Consider the following 17,071-nt stretch of genomic DNA (forward strand, 5'->3'; position numbering starts at 1 on the left):
GGTTTGGAAGTGGGATGGGGGTGGCACGTTCTTCGCATTTCAGAGAAATCCCGCGGCATCCTCATCTTTACTCCACCCAAGAGGAAAGATCTGAACTCGGTGCCCGCGGCGCTGCCTCTCGGTGGAGCACGGGCCCCGGGTCAGGATGCGCACGGAGAGCTCTGGGATTTCAAGAAGCAGGACTCCCATGTGAGCAAACTCTCGGGCCAAAGCAGCACGACAAGCCAAGCAAACACACCAGAGACAGTCAGCACCATGCACGGAAACAGCCAGAGAAAAAGGGACACAAGAGACGCGCAGAGCACAGCAAGGAACTGGCCCAGGCTCAAATACCTCAAGGGGATGATCGGATTCTGTTACGATGCAGCCTAAAAAGCCCAGCTAAAATTAGCAGCGACCTCCCAGAGCATATGGATATTAGGGGAAAAAGAAGAAAAAAAACTTAAGCAGAAGAGGCAACATCAGGCAGTCAGAACAAGCGTCCCCACGGCATGTCTATGGCTGTGAAGGATGTGAAGATAGGATACGAGGATTTGTATTGATATGTCGCCTCCCAGCAATACAGAATAAATAACAGGGCTCAGAGCAGAGCCCGCGAGCACGTGCTTACCATGGACAATGTAACACCGGCTGCCACTTGGCAAGGGAAGGTCAAAAGGAGAGAGACAATACAGCAGCGACAGCTGCACAGAGCAGAAAATACCCTCGTGTCATTACTGCAGCCCAGTCGAGGGATGGGTGCATGTGTCTATATGGAGGGGCACAGGGCCGGGCGGACTGGAGCCTGCTTGTCGTAGAGTAAGTCCTCCCAGAGGGCGTTAACATTGCAAAAAATCACTACTGGTACTGTAATGTCCCCCTGCTTCAGCACGGAGATCCAGGACCGGCTGGTATCCAAACTATCCTAAGCCCTCCAGGCCAGGGCTGACAGTGGAGCCTCGCAAAATTTAGGGGCAAATAGTAATTTCACTGACAAATGCTATTTCCACAGGACCAAAATTATTAGTGAAGTTAGGCCAATTATTTTGGTTGAGAAAAACTTATGGGGGAGAGGGAAACACGTGGACACATCGAGGAGGTTCATTTTGCCAAAGCGATTAGACTGGATTGGATTCCTCTCAAATGGATGGGCATTATAGGAGGTGGATTGGCTTTTTGCTTGAAAACAATGGCTTTGTTTCAAAATTACATTTTTCCCAAAAGGGAGGGGAGGAGAGGGGTCAAATATTTGAAAACAAAACATTTCACCTTGGCTTGAAATGAAACCTTTTGGGTCAACCCAAGTATTTCATTTCTCCGTGCCCCAAAACATATGACATGTAGGTTCCCTGAGTAACCTCAGGGGAAGCTTGCTGCTTAGATTGCATATATTAATATTATATATTCAACGATATGATATGATATGATATATGATATGATACAAATACAGAACACCAGGGCTAGCAAGCATCCACCTTTTTCCAGCATCAGAAACAACACACACAATAAACCAAAGAATTAATACCAGCACAAAGAGCATCTTCATGGGATAGTCTGCATTAAACAATATCGCCATTCGGCATGCATCAAGGACGGTTACCTGTATTGCTCCATATCTAACTTGTTTCCCAGCAGAAGGACAGGATAATTGTGCTGAATGCCTTTCGAGTGAAGGGAAATGATATCCAGGTACTGATGGCAACCTTCAAAGCTCTTTTTGTTGTCAATGCTGTAGACGACCAGGAACACGTTGGCCCAGTGCAGATAGCGCTCGCAGTTGAGTGGTGCATCCTACCGCGGTAACAGAGGACAGCATTATCATGGGCTGGTGCCACTATCACAGTCCATCTGGGGGGCTTTCACTCCTTGCGGGCTTTGTTTCAAAACTAAGCTCATTTCAAAAGGCTGTTTGACTTTGGACTTGGCTTAGCATCAAAAGGTTCATTGTACAGCAAATCAGTGATGTTAAGCAGATAGTGCTGTCCTGTACCTTAGCAATCAGGCGCTACATAGCATCGGTGTCAGATTTTCACTCTGCCAGGGGTCCTGAAAGAGGAGCTGCTCAGGCAGCCTCTGGTCAGTTTAATCTGCAGGGTTTTTCCTTTGCAACTAAAAGGACTTCTTTCTGTGGCCTGGAAAGGGAGAGCTGATGAGAAGCCCTTTGGGTTGGAGATCCCTAAGGGGCCTAATTCAGAGCCCACTGAAGCCAGTGGGAGTCTCTGCAGGAGGTGGGCTTGAGGAAGGGGGAGCCCCCAGAAGAGAGGCGTGATGTGATGTGAGCAGAGGAGTTGAACTAAATCTGCTTCCCGCTGTCCCCAGACACAGCTCCACTTCAGTTCACTGTGCCATAGGCTGAGCTTGGGATTTAAGTCTAAGGGACCAAATCTGCAATGACTAGGGCCATCTTGGCCCCCCTCCCTATGTACTGAACACCCCCCCTTTTCCTGGCTTGCAAACAGCAGGGAAGGAGCAAGCCCTGGTTTATACCAGGTCTGTAGGACAGTCTTACTCCTATGCCCGCACAGATATTAGCAGCTGATCTCAGCCAGATCGAGGGCCATGCTATTAGCAAAACATTCACCATTCGTGTCACACTGCAGGAAACCGAGATGACACAAAGTCCCCAGGAATCGGTCAGCAGGGAATAATCAGGGAGAGTGGACTAGACTGGCATGCAGCCCATGGGAAGCAGGGGCCGTAAAAGAGGAGCTGCTCCATGGCATGATTCTGGAGTTAACCCTGATGTAATTGTTTCGTAGTTGGGAGGGTCAGAAGGGACCTGAGCAGACCATCAAGTCCAACCCCCAAAACTCCTGGACCCGGGAGCCTGGGCACACACCCAGGTTTGAACTTGCAACTCCACAGCCCTGGAGGCAGCACGCGCCTCTCTAGGCTGAACAACTAGACCACTGAGATCAGCGCGTACCCAAGGCTCAGCCCACTCAGGGTGGACCAAGCACCACCGATACTGTTGTCTTTTCAAGCTAGATCTTTTCAAAGGAGCCCAAAAGGGTGCGGTGCTTGGCTCCTAACACATGACAGGGGGTTTAGGGCACTCATTGTGTTGGGCCTCTTTGAAAATCTCGTCAAAGACTTCATAATGGACACGGAGCAAGACATACAAGCCGCTGCCAAGCATCAGGTTGCACAAAGTCTGTAGGTGCTTCATTATTGCTGCTGATTTTACAGGGACAAAGCTTGGGTAGGAGCAATGGGCAGCAGCATAAACCCTAAAACAGGGCGTCTCAAAAAAATGCACGCACACTTCTGTCATCAGGAATACAGAGGCATGGATCAAGGGGACTGATTCTTGCTCCAGCATCATTGCAAAACTTTCTTTCACTGGTCACTTCCTCTGCACCAGTGGTTTTCAAACCGGGGCACGCAGCGCTCTGCCAAGAGGGACGTGCCCAAATTTTCAATGGTGGTACTGCTTCTATTTGGTCCGCACATGGTAAGGAATGGCATTGCCGTGTGTTGATGTCGGTAGCAATATTCCAGGAATAAACATGCAGAGATGCATCGGGTGTGTGTGGGTGTGTGTGTCGGGGGGGGAATACATAAAGCGCCATGAGTTAAAGCATCACCTCCACCCCACAACCCAACAGACATTCACCTGTTGGGTCAGGAGAGGGGATTGAACCTGCCTGCACAAGTTCCTGAAGGCACACCGAAGTGGAGCGCCTTCATCTGATCCCTCCTTTGATGAGAGCTCGTTTGTCGGGTGACCGGCCACTTTAAAAGCGCTCTGCAGCTGTGCGCGTGCGTCACGGCTATAGCGCACTCACAGGGGGCCAACCGTGCAACGCACATGACTCCCACCTGTGCCACATGTTGATCTCAGCACATCATTTTGGTAACTAAAAAACCCAAACCTGCCCCGCAAAAAAGCCCAAAACGAATGTGTTTTATTTTGGCATTTGCAGAAAGAAACCCTTTGATTTTTTTTCTGCCCGCCAACTCTGCTTTTAGCAATGTCTGCCACTCTCCTCTAAATATCAGAAAGCATTAGGAATAGGAACCCCACAGGGTGCAATGGGATGCTTCATTTGGAGCTTTTCCTTCGGTCTGAAATGAGTTTTATTTCAGGCTTTGCAGTTGTTGAAAATTTTGACAGTTTTTCAATTTGGGGTAGCTCTCGGCTTGCTTTGGAAATCCCAGAGACCAGACGGAGCAAGCGCTCCCCCAGCTGCCACCAGACGTGCCCTGGGGGGAGCAGGGTCTCGCCAGATTTTCTAAAGGCCCAGACAACACCCCCCGCCGAGCGCCTGGCGCAGTCACTCTCGTTACCTGGTCAGCCGTGTCCATCACTTTTAACAGCACCGGCTGCTGGTCCACGATTTCTTCTGAGGTGTAGGTGTCCTCTGCAACACACAATGAGCACAGCTGAAGGGGACTGCTTCCCTACCTCGTGCCACATGCCCAGCGAAGGGGAAAGTGCTGAACGCTGAGCTTCATCCCAAATATTAGCCAAGGGACCCCCAAGACCTTCAGCTGGAGTGAGAATTACTGACACGGTCACTGTAAAGAGCCCAAGGTTGGATCCTGTGGTGCCAGGGACACTTCCTGGTGTCTTCCTACAGGTAGATCCTGCCGGAGGACAAGCAGCTCACCTCCAGGATGCTCATCCCAGAGCCCGGAGGAACCCGGAGCCAGCCGCAGGCCCCTGCCTGCCCCATGCGGTGTGATCAGGAAACATCCTCTTTCAGCTGGATCCTTCTGCTAAGCAATCGCCCTTTTAAACCAGAAGCCTAATCCCCTTTCTCGAAAGCAAATACAGCGCATCATTTCCTGCCCTGGAAACGAGGTTTACACTTCAATCATCACCATTTCAACATCTCTCTTAAATTCAGTTTAACAAACAAGCATACAGTAGGAGGGGAACCTATAGGTCATGTTTTGCTGTTAAAACCTCATCAGAATATGCCCTGCCATAAATGAGTGAGACAGGCATGGGAAAGAGGTTAACCCATTTCCGAATGAATGTGTTCTCACTTGGCAAATAAGTGAATTCCTCTATAAATTCATTTGGTGAGGTTCATCTGTTGCTCATTAGGAGAGGAATGACACATAGCTGGCACAGGGGCTGCTGCTAAAGCAGAGGCACTTTGATCTGACTTCACCTGGGTGAGGAGTTCACGTCTCAATTACCTTGAGAAGTTCGGGTTTGAAAAATCAGAGCGAAGGCACGTGGTTTCTGTGCCCCCATCGGCCCAGAGAAGAAGCTGCAGAGCCCAAGGTACAACCACGGCAAATAAGAAACAGAGCAATCAACAGGAGGGAAGAGAACGAAAGATTCGGCTCAAGGAAGGGAGGGGGCAGTGGGAGGAGGATGCTGTCTTGCTGCCCCCGTCTGCAGCGCTCACCCATTCCCTCGAGCTCACCTTGCAGAGTGACTCAAGTGTCTTGCTGCAGCCTTGAAGGCATCAATTCAAGCCTCGCTCAAGTGTAGTCAAGGTTGAGGCCCCAGCCCCTTTCCAACCTTGGTCACCTTGCTTTTTCATCTCCCTCTGGAAAATGAATAACACCCTGATGTGGCTCCTACATATAACACCCTATGTGGCTACTACACTCCCTTCAGCATGTCCCTCTGCAGCATAAGGCAGGGTACATCTGTGCCTTTGTAGACTAACTAAGGTATATACATAAAGCACAAGCTCTCATGAATCCACGTTTGGTTCATCGGAGGCTGCGTGCCACCACCACTCTGAAATGCGTAGAGAAAAATGCAAGTCCTCTTGCTCCTAACACACAAGCCCCTATCCATGAATCTCCTTTAGCTACCAGCAATACAGACACTATGACACACTGTTGAGCAATGCTGATCCAATTCAGCACAGGGCATGCTGAGTGGCCAGCCCCTTGCAAGATTGATTTGCTGTCCTTACAGAGGAATGGGAAAGCTAATGAGCCCGATTCACTGTTGCTTTACAACATTTGAACCCTGGCAAAACACCAGGGCCTTCCCTTCCATGGCGTTAAGCAGGAGTAACAATGGACAAACCTAGCAGTGAGTGCAGAGCAGTCTCTCCCAAACCTTCAGCCAAGAGGGATAAAGCGGTGTGTATTTTAGTGCAGACCTATTGCCCAAATGCATCCGGGCATCTTCTGAAAGGGGATAAGACAAGCCAGTTCCAGCACTGGTATGTTCAAAAGTGGCCTGATCTACAAAAGCAAGTAAATGATGCTATAGCAGGAGCAAGCAGCAGCACTGTGCTGTTTTCCATTGTGTTGCAGAGGCTGCCTGTTTTCTTGAGCAATGGGAGGAAAGGGGAAAAAATACTTGCTAAGCAACGATTAGGACATTATATCAATAGTCTGCCACTCCCCACCAAAACTTTTTAGATTCGTATTTTTGAGAAGCTTTAAAACACGGGAAGGTTTCAACCTCGTCTCCATGCTCTACTAACTCATTTCTCCACAAGACCTGAAGGAAAGATTTCTTTTTCCAGAGGCTGATTGCTGAGTTATTGGCTCTTTAGTCAGTCCTTGGAAAGCGTCCATATCTTGCTAATGTCCACAATCAATCATTTACAATTCTTCACTGTGTGCTGGATTTGGGCCTATAAAAATCGTTGTTAATTACTCAAACAGAGACTCGGTGGAAAAAATGCCCAGGGCATTCAAGTGCAGTCAGTGCAAAATACAGCTATCTCCAGACTTCTGCATCTGTTGCTCTTTTTTTTTTTTCCTGCGGGGATAAAGTTTGCCTGCCAAGGTGAACACCGTTCCAGAACGCTAGTTTGCAATTGTGTCTGGCGTTTTGAACACGCTCGGCGCTTAATTGCACTCACAGCCTGATCCCAAAGCCTCACAAGCCAATGAGGATCTTCCCATTGACTTCAACAGGCCCTGGAAAAGAAAGGAAATGAAAAGATTGGGAGCCTTTGTTTCTTTAAGTGATTAAAAGCTGCCGCTGGCCTCTGCCTTTCCATTGAATTTCATGGGCTTTGGAGTAGGGCTGAGTTCACAATGCGTAAGGCTTCCAAGTGCCGGAGCCAAATTCAGGCCTAGTGCAAGTGGGTACAACTCCTCCCGTGACGAGGAGGGGAAGGAGCGCCCTGTGCTGTGCCCGCATTCATGAGCAGAGCCATTCCAAGGGACCCGGGCAATTGGCTCTGGCCCCAAATTTCTTCTCCTGGCTTTGTGGTAATGGTAGAGAAATTCCCTTCCCAGCTGTCACGACCGCGGGGTTGTTCTAGGCTGGCTCTTTGCAGCTGGGGTAGCCCATTAAAACCAACGTCTGTCTTTGGATTTATGCTAGGAGCAAAACAATGAGCCTGGAGGGCTTGTTCCAAAGCCTACTGAAGCCAAGGCTGGCCTCAGAGACCCTCCAACGTAGCTACAGCACATCAGGAAACATTTGGAAGCATTTTGTTCAGTACTGAATTCTTTATGACAGTTGTGTTTCTTTAGGGTCATGTTCCTGGTTCAACCCAAAATGGTGCTAGGTCAGAGGGCCGTCCTGCACTGACCAACAGATTTGGGAGGTAGCATGCTCCATCAGTTGTAATGGAGATGTCTGAGCCCCACTGAGTGGAGCACCGCGCGTCACGGCACATCTTTCTGTGGACAATTTCTAGCTGCAGAAGTTGATCAGATTCTTCTCCACCCCCTTATACCAGTCTCTAACGTTCATCTCCTCCTGGCTGCGGGGGAGTGGGGAGGATCAAATGAGGTTTTGAATAATTCCAAGCTCGTGATTCAGTCCGCTCTGCAACAACAACCCAACGTGCATGCATGGGATGGGGAATGACTGTTAAGGGAACAGAATATACTTGCCGGATTCCAAGAGATTTTTCATGTGCAGCAGAGATAAAAGGAAAAATGAAACACGGGACATAAATGCTCATGTTTCAAGGCACCAGCCAGCCTCTAATGAATGGGGGTCAGGAGGAAACATCCCCCAGGGGAAAGGTTCTCTCATCACCACCTGGTCTTTGGAACGGGCTCCCAAGGGAGGTGGTGCTCTCCCCTACCTTGGGGGTCTTCAAGAGGAGGTTGGATAGACATCTAGCTGGGGTATTATGATGCCAGCACTCGTTCCTGCCCAGGGGAGGGGGTCAGACTTGATGATCCGTTCAGGTCCCTTCTGACCCTAGAAGCCACCTGTTGCAGGGGTCATGCATCTTCCCTTGAAGCAAACGGTGCTGGCTACTCCCAGAGGCAGGATAGGGGCTAGATGGGCCATTGGTTTAACTGAGCCAGGAATTTTCTTTGCTATTGCCTTCAGGAGCGTCTCTTCAGCCCCTTACTCCTGCAGATCACTGCACCGCTCAACCATAAACCTTTCCATGGTACCAGGCAGGTGCGGAAACTTAAGCTGTTCCTCAGACCCGATTCACTGATGGATGGGGACAGATCAGGAATAAACAAAAACAGATGTCCATTTGCCTCTGTTCTCCCCGTGGAGGATCGTTCCAGCATGTAGGAGCGGGCACTCCCAGCACGTTCCTACAGCCTTTTTTCCTTTATTCTTACCAGGGTGTCAGGGTGGGATGGAGGGACTTGAGCAGTCCACAGTCCTGGTGCTGACTTTCTGGGCAGGGGGGGATTATACCCCTTTATAAAGGAGCACACGCATCCGGATGCAAGAAAAACAGGAAGGAAAATCCTACACTCTTTGCTCTGGCAAAGCGCCCACCGCTGATGTCAGTGGAAAACATCTCTGTGCAAGGACTAAGTACGGAGCGCAGGAAGAATCGCCCTTGTGACCCCCGTCCCCCAGCCCCCGGGAGGTATGGAGCAAATCTAGACTCACTTTACATTCACCCTCTCAACTCCCTCCCTCCCCACAGCCCCGTCTTCCCAGCCACCAACACAGAGCACAAGCATCCCATGCTCCTGCACACTCATATTTCAGTTCTGTCATTTTTAAATAAATGCAACTGTGACCCCACGGAGGAGGGTTTCCTTTTATTTCTCCCCCTCTGGTGTCTGTCAGGGCTGGTTTTGTTTTCATTCTCATCAGCCCCCTGGGACAAGAGCTACGATTGCCGTTCTCTCGTCCTTCTTGGTCCATCCATGTTCCTGTGATGTATTTTCTCATGTTGGAGTGCAGTTATGTGACTCATAAAACAAGACACCAGATGGATTGCGCGGAGGGAACCGGTAGTAAAGGAACTACACGGTGCGAAATGACAAGCCGAGCCAAGCTGAGAACAGGAAGCCATTTCCTTTTTCTTATCCAAAAAAGGATCAGATCCTTCTTAACCAAGAGAGGATCCTTGGGGCAAGATCCTATTCCACCGACAAGGTGTTTAAGTCAACTTAGGCACCTATATGTGATCCTATTCCACCCAGTTCAGGTACTTGAAAATCCATGAGTGCATCCACCTCTGTAAGACACCATCCTCTTACCCTTCAGGCTGGAACAAAAAAAGCAGCAAGGAGGAGGAAGATCCACCCACCGTCCATATTAACATTTTCTCAGGGACTTGAGCAGGGTGGAACAGGATCACACTTAGGCTTAGCTGCAGAATCGGCAGAATAAAATATTGCCCTTTGTGCTCATCTAAGGAGACCCTGGCATCCTGTGTATAGTTTGCCTCGGTAAATGCTTCGTGGCAACAGGGGCTCAATCGTATTCAATGGGAAGGTCAAATTAATATGAACCGCACGGCAAGATCTTACGCTGCTGCAGCCCCCTTTTCTCTTCTAAAGTCCCCACGGGAATAGACAGTTCCCACCTCTCACTTGCGTGCTGTGAATCTTGCATGCGGCTCTCTCGTGGGACTCCAAGCTCCACTGATTTGACGTGACTTGAGACCGCTCAGCTCAAGCGGGCGTTTTGCCATCGACTTCAGCAGGAAGACGGCCTGGCTTCGGAGCCGCTAGTCTATGGGAGCTGAGGGCCCATTGCATGAAAGAACTGCGCGGGCACCTGGGCACCAAGCAGGGCTTTCTGCTCGGAGGAAGACCAGGCAAGGTGTAGCACCACCACAACTGCTCCACACAAGGATCGAGCTAATCATGAGATGCCTAATGAGAATAACCCGTGTTACCTGCTACTGCCTCACAACCAAGGGGCTAGATCAGGCAATTATTTGGGCTGGAGGGCCACGGAGGGAGGCGGGCCGGGTCAACACGTGAAAACTCACCCAAACTCCCTAAGCTCTGCCCCCACTCGGTCGGGGGGTGGGATGGGGCTGTGGGTGGGCAGGGAGCGGCCTTAGGAGTAGGATGGGTGTCAGGGGAGTAGGACGGGTGCCCTGCCTGCAGAACTGGCACCTGTCACAGGGACGTGCGGGCAGCAGATTGTGGCTGTGCCCTGGCCCCATACTGTCACTGCCCCGCAATCCCGACCCCAACCCCAATCCTGGCCCTGTCCATCTGTCCAGCTCCCTGCCCACCTGCAGCCCCATCCCATCTGCCTGGCCTCGCTGTGCGGGTCCTGAGCTGGTCTGCATGGAGACACCACCCACCCACTCTGCCCAGCACCCCCAGCAGTGGGTGCAGGCAGATGGGCCAGGGGGCCCGGGCAGCAGGGCCAGATCCAGCAGCGGTAGCAGAGATTGGCAGCAGCAGCTGGAAGGAGCCACCATCGCCAGGGCTGCCAGGAAGCAGGTCCAGCTGCCGTGCCACTCCAGCCCTGTCACATGCCCGGGGGCGGCAGGACCAGCCACACATACCTGGGCCAGGCAGGGGGCCAAGACTGCGGACTGTACAAAATCCCTTGGCAGGCCAGATCTGGCCACATTTTGCCCACCCCTGGGCAGGTGAGTTTTTCCCCATTACACTGGAGCACAAAGGGGAGAATCATGCCCACTGTTTCAGCCTGAGACTAGCTGCTGTTGCAGAAGCACAGCTGGAATCACTCTTAACATCAGCGAAGAATAATATTAATGAAGGCTCAAGTGCAAGACCCAGCTCAACTTGCAAGGCTGAAGCAGCCATAGCTGGAAAGAACGAGGAGGAAAGTTCCTTAGACATAAAAAATAAAAGCTTGGGCTTGTCACAACTTCTACAAGCGCTTACAAATGCAATAAAACAGCAACTAACATCCCCAGCACAGCCCTCAGGTTGAAAGGCTTTCAGATGGTGACATCTGATCATATTTTGGCAACACAGATGTGAAGCGCATAGCAAATGAGATTTAAGGATAAAAAACAAAATCAATATTTTGCAGGTCAATTTGTGTCAAGGGGTTCATATTTTCCAACTCTTCAGCTATTTTCAAAGAAGCATAATTATGGTTCCTTAAATGCCACATTCATGGAAACCTAGGCCGACAGAAGAATTGCTCTCCACTTAAACGAAAAATGTTTTCTCATACGCCAGAGCAGAGCGCCAACTTGGTACCAGCTGGGTAAAGAAAGCTGCAGGAACTGGCTGCTTGGTTTGAAACTATACCAATAACGGGGCAGGCAGACAAGGGTGGCAGGAAACGGTATACAGATGAAAACCAGGGGAAAAGAACTAAAGGACTTACCCAAATTAGGATCGTATTCACTTATAAACCTCTTGGTCAGAAACTTCACCGTTAGCGCTGCAAAAGGCGAAAAGAGGTGTTAAGTCTCCATTGTGTTTGTACCTACACACAACTCGCCCCCATCGCTCGGTGGTAGCCAGGAGTTGTTGCAGTTTTGTGCCAAGGGAAACAGACCCGTTCTACATCACAGAGCAGTTCGGTGGCCCGTTTAGCTCTACCTGCAAAATTAAAGCATCTTTAGACCCTTCTTGCTTCCACCTCTTTTACCTCTGTTTCAGTCTGGAGAGAGACAACCTTGTATGCAGGATATACGTGCTTTTATCTTCCTGAACCCTAATTTCATCTTTGCTGACACAGAGGACACTTTCAAGGCCAAAAGATTAGACTGAACTAATCACAGTTCTCATAGGGATCCTGAGAGAGGAGGACTGAACACAGGGCTGGGAGCCAGGAACTCCCCTTCTCAGCCCAGCTCTGACAGTGACTCTCTTTCCATGGTCTTGGAAAAGTCATCCAGCTTGCTTTTGCCCCAGTTTCTCTGTAATAACATTATCTACCAACCAGGCTTAATTAGCGCAGGCCTGCAAAGTGTTTTGAAGATGCAAACCCCTAGACTGAAGTGTGCAGCGTTTGCTTGTACTGGAGCAGGTGATTAGCACTGCAGCACCCTGGCTGTGTGCTGATTGCTAAGTGAGGAGTCAGTGCCATTGCTAGCCTGCAGGCTAGCAATCCCGAGCTAACCTGTACCGGCAACGGCCCAAGAGCCGGGACTGGGAAGGGTTTGACTCCATGCTGTCAAGGTTTGAACATGTCATCTCTGAGCCTGGAGATGTAGAGGTAGGTCACGCTAAATAAGCCTGAAACCAATTACTCTATGACAGGGCCTGCACTGACCTTGATAGATGCTGTTCCTTCAGCTGATATAGGTATTGCAATTAAGGCCAGTAAACAAGGGTTATGATAGGTGAGAAAAGTTGAGTTTCAACACGGGCTTTCAGAATGAAACTGGGACTTTTTGGCCTTTATTGTGGGGTGGGAACAAAGCCCAGAAGAGCTGCTAGCACTCCCTGCAGGGAGCCAGGTTCAATCCCGGCACTGCCCAGCTCCCGGGGGCAGCCCTCGCCCGTGGCTGTTATGGGCAGGTGGGCCATTCCCACACCAAGAGTCATCCTGGCCTGAAGAAAATTCAGTGAGAACCAGTTCATTTTCCTGCAAGTTCCAGTTTCCACAAATCAGCGTTAGCTAATGACAGGGCATTTCATCCAGACTCCCCAGCCAGCGCCACATGTCCCGCCGCGCGCGTTCCCAAAAGGACTGGTTACAACCACGTGCCCATAATGAGCAGGAACAGGAGAGCCCAGTCCCTTCCCATCCCGCTCCCCAACAACATGCAGGGAGCCAGAAAGCCCTGGGGGCCCGGGCCGCGCCGTGGCTTTGGTGCCCAGTTCTGCAGCAAGGAGCCTGGAAGCCTTGGCAGCGCGAGAGCCAGCCTTGCACCCTCACGGCACCCACTGCGGTGCAAAATCATTCATTAGAAATAATAGGATGATGTGGTGTTACGTGGAGACAAAGGAAGAAAGAGATGGCTGGACCGTGGGAGCCGGTGCTTTCCAAATGATGAGTTGTCCCTATCTGGCTGCTATTTCTGCCCTTCCAAGTCTCTGAACATTGGCTGGGGCTCTTAAACCAGCTTTCCCCAGGCACGTCTCCTCTTTCTTTGTGCCCTCCAGGCTACGCTGATCAATTGTCACTGGAGTCAAAGCCCTGTTACAAGAGTGCAACCTTTCCTATCCCAGCCCCCTGCCTCGCTTAGCCGGGGCTAGGACAGAAAGCAAAGCACTTGTGCACATAATAAACGGTGAGTTAAGTGCTGACCGCCTGATCCTGCATCACTGACCACCATGGCAGGTTCACCGCGGCCTTTGAAGGGCACAGTCTCCAGCACAGAGTCCGGGGCTGACAGTCAAATACATGCTCACATCTCTTGCTAAGCAGGGTCTATTATCTGTGTCCTCCATGCCTCTGTGTGTCCCGCAGCCTTATCCCAATCAGAGGCGCTGCTCAGCCAGCATCCCTCAGAAAACCACTTAGGATCTGAAGTTTCATGGAAGGATATGGCAACTTTCCACCACCAAGGAACAGGATGCATTTGCGTCTTACCTTAGCCTTCGGTGTTAAATGTCTGACCTTTCCTAGAGGCTTTCAGAATATATTTGCTATTTTCTCCACACCTTCAATGGCCGGTACAGTCCGACTCAGAGTAAAGAGGCCTCTGCCTTTATAGGTGAAGCTGCACAAACAACACCCCCAGTAAAGCCATTGAAAACTCTCTGAACACTTTTCCTGCAATGTGGCCTCGATGCTGGGAGGCAGTATTAAGTGTTTATAGGCTTTCTATGGAGATCAGCTTCATAACTGTTTCACTCCTGAGTAATACAGCTGTCCCATGTGCATGCTGACACTTACACCACATAGCATTGCCATGAGCACACACAGACAGCGCAGCTCCCTGCAAAGTGCCCTGGCCTTGGGCTCAGAGGACCTAGAGTCACCTCTTGGCGTTGAGCTGCTGGGAGCCACTGACACTATTAGCACTACCATCTTGTATTCTGCACTTCTCGTGAGCTGATTGCAATTGGGAGCTGTTGGGAAGGTGCTGTCACTATTTGTACAGCGCCTAGCACAATTCGATTGGGGTCTTTATTAGGGCCTGCAGGTGCTGTCACTGCGAAGAGTAGCCAGGCCCGCATCAGGAGAGCAGAACCAGTCGTATATGGGCCAGGTTTAGTTCAGGGTTGTATTCACTTTAGGGCACCCACAACGATACAAGATTTTCCCCCAGGAACTTAAGAGACCTTTTAGAAAGCATCAAGTGGCCTGCAGGGAGCACCGGGTTTATGCAGGAATCGGGTCCCTGGCAGCAGCCTGCAAAGGGAACGAATGAAAGTCAGATGCACGGGCAGGTCTCCGGGTGTCGGTGGGGAGGCAGCGAGAATCAGATATTACTCACGATGGCTTAACGGCCTCCACGAGGAAACGTCATTCCTGGGCCCAGCCATTCCCACCGCACCTTCACCTTTCATTCATTCCCCATCCTGCCTGCCTTGCTCTGGTGTAGTGTCTTGAAGGGGAAGAGTTGTATGAACATGGGAGCTAGGCGCTGCTATATAGCTAGTCCAGTATAATTGACTTTCCTCTTTAGGGGAACTTTAGGAAAGTCCTATTGATGTTCCTCTTTAGGGCACAGCATCTATGCTAGCTAGTCTATGGTAACTACAGAGTACTATGGTAATACTTCTGACAGCCAACAGAATCGAAGGGGTTTTGAGCCACGGATGCAGCTGCAAGGCACGTCAGCGTGTTGCTGAAGCGTGGGCTTAACCGCAGAGGCAGGAGCGGTCCCAGGGCTTTCATTTGGACATTCCCCATGCTTAAGGCTCAGTGCACGCATAAGCAGTTTGCTGGCTGGAGCCTCGTCCGCAACTTCCCTCCATGAGGACGGAGAGAACGATGCCAAGATAGACCCATTTCCTGGATGCAGGTCTCACCCACTCAGCCCGTTTGCAAAGGTGACCTATGGTGCTAGAGGCATCTGGTGCCTGGGCTCTGGGCAGGATCGTGCGACACCCGAGACCCGCAGAGCCAGTCTACAGTGCTGGGATCGCGGCGCCCATTCGCAGTGCAACGGGGAGGGAGGATTTGAACCCGGTCGCTCGGTTCGCAGCAACAGCTGTGCGATCGAGACAGCGCCTCGCTCAGAGCTCTCCACCCGCAGAGCTCGGCCCGGTGGTCGGGGGCGGACAGAGTTACTCGGGGAGGGCAAGGCCAGTCACCAGGCCGACGGCAGGACTGAGAATCAAAGCCCAGACCCCGAACCCCAGGCAACACTGCCCAAAACAGATGTGAAACGGGTGTGTTCCCCCCCCCACCCCCCAAGTCACTGCTGGCACCCTTGCCCCCGCTCTCACTCTCTTCCCCTCACCCGACTTGCCAGCTCCTCGGCATCCCAGGATCGCCACGTTGCACTCGGGCACCAGGCTGTGGGGCAGGCGGTCGGCGGCGCTGGGGGCAGCCCGGGGTTTGCCGAACATCGAAGACATTCTCCTGCCTTTCAGGGAGAGCAAGAGGAGAGCGTGGCAGCGAGGCGCGGGGGCCGCACCGCCCTGCCCTCCCGGGGAGGGGCCCCGAAGCACAGCCCGGGTGTCGGCGCCGAGACGTGGAGCCAGGACGGCAGGCTCCAAGGGCAGGGGCCGGAGGGCGCCTCCTCCACTTGCTCTCATGCCCTCCCAGGTCCCTGGCACCAGCTCCTCTCCAGCCCCACTTGCAAGCCCGCAGCCGGCTCACCCTGCCCAGCTGCTTCTCCCCGGGCCCAGCACCGCGGCGTGGGGCTGGGAGCAGGGTGCCTGCCTCCCCTCATCAGCGCAGAGACACCCCCCCTCGCTCAGGGCCAAATGACTTATCTTCAGTAAGCCTGAGCTCCGCAAAGCGCAGCCTGCAAAACCTCCCCCGGCCTCCTCGAAGCACACCAGGAAAAGTCCCGCTCCCCGCGCCCACTGCTCACCTTGCCATCCTCCCCCCCGCGCCCCGGGCAAGGCATCTGGCTGCGCCCGGAGAAGTCTGGGAGACCCCTTCCCCCCCTCCCATGCACCCCACAGTGCCCACCCCGTGCCAGGGGAAAGAGGAGGGGAACAAGAAGTCTCACCTTAAAGCCAGAGCCGGGTTGTCATGAGGGATGCCCAGAAGGATGAAGTTTCTGGGAAGACTTTCTTGCTTGTATCCACGGAGCCAGGGCTGCCTCTGCACGCACGCACACGCACCCACGTCTCCGCGGAGCCGGTCCAGGGGGGCACCCACGCGCCGCGTCCCCAGCAGCTGCCACCCGCCGGGCGCAGACGGGGCGAGCGAGTCACTGGGATCTCGGCGACGGCTCCCACGACTGCCTGCTCCAGCCCTGCGCTTGAATGAATGAGGCAGGGAGGGAAGGAAAAAACCTCTGACTCCCTGCAACTTTAGCCACTTGAGCCCCAGCCAAACTCCTTGTAAGGAAAGCTGCTGCCTCTCTCGGGCTCGGCTGGCCCTGGTTTCCCATCCCTGCCGAGGGCTTTCCTCGCTGAACACCAGCAAGCAACGAACCCGGCCCCCGCAGGGCTCCCCGCCTGCGGCTCCCCGGGGGCCTTTGGGTGCCCAGCACAGCCCCTGATGGCCTGAGCTGCGGCCCCCGCTCTAGCCACTAGCCCAGCCCTCTGCTCTGCAAGCCAGAGCCGGAGAACGGCCTGCACGGCTCAGCAGGGAGCGAGCTGGGGAGCAGGGGGCACTTGCTGGAAGAGCCCCCAGGGCAAGCGAGCAGCGGTGCGAGATGCAGGCTTGCAAGTCCCCAGGGGCAGGGACCAGCCTCTGCGCAGAGTAAATCAACCGCCGCATCTTCCCAGGGGCCTCGGGAGGGGCGCGGACACCGGGTTTCCAGCCCCCCTGCTCCTTCTCGAAGGCGTTTTGCTGGAGGTCAGCGGAGGCCGTTTTATTTTCCAGAAAGTCATCAAGCAAAACTGAAGCTCGCAGGCCCGATGCTGCTTACCGGCAGGGGCACTAAGCCCCGGGAAGCTGCACCCAGCCCCAGCCTCCGTGCTCTAGCCACTAGGCCCTGCTGCTTTCCTTCAAAGCAGA

General features: G+C 52.5%; 1 protein-coding gene across 1 annotated transcript in view; it reads right to left on the bottom strand.

The window, feature by feature from the left end:
• RASL12 (RAS like family 12) overlaps positions 1–16,540 on the bottom strand; it is a 30,997-nt gene extending 14,457 nt beyond the window's left edge. Inside the window, exons 1-5 of the mRNA XM_019503986.1 lie at positions 16,113–16,540; positions 15,393–15,518; positions 11,411–11,467; positions 4,270–4,343; positions 1,580–1,770 (exon numbers count right to left, since the gene is read on the bottom strand). Of these exons, the coding sequence (XP_019359531.1) occupies positions 1,580–1,770; positions 4,270–4,343; positions 11,411–11,467; positions 15,393–15,510 (440 nt within the window). The 5' untranslated portion in view covers positions 15,511–15,518; positions 16,113–16,540. The remainder of the gene's footprint in view (positions 1–1,579; positions 1,771–4,269; positions 4,344–11,410; positions 11,468–15,392; positions 15,519–16,112) is intronic.
• Between the last annotated feature and the right edge of the window lie 531 nt (positions 16,541–17,071).

The sequence above is a fragment of the Gavialis gangeticus genome, unplaced genomic scaffold (assembly GCF_001723915.1).
Source record: "Gavialis gangeticus isolate Ggan-Ray unplaced genomic scaffold, GavGan_comp1, whole genome shotgun sequence".
In the NCBI taxonomy this organism is placed as follows: domain Eukaryota; kingdom Metazoa; phylum Chordata; order Crocodylia; family Gavialidae; genus Gavialis; species Gavialis gangeticus.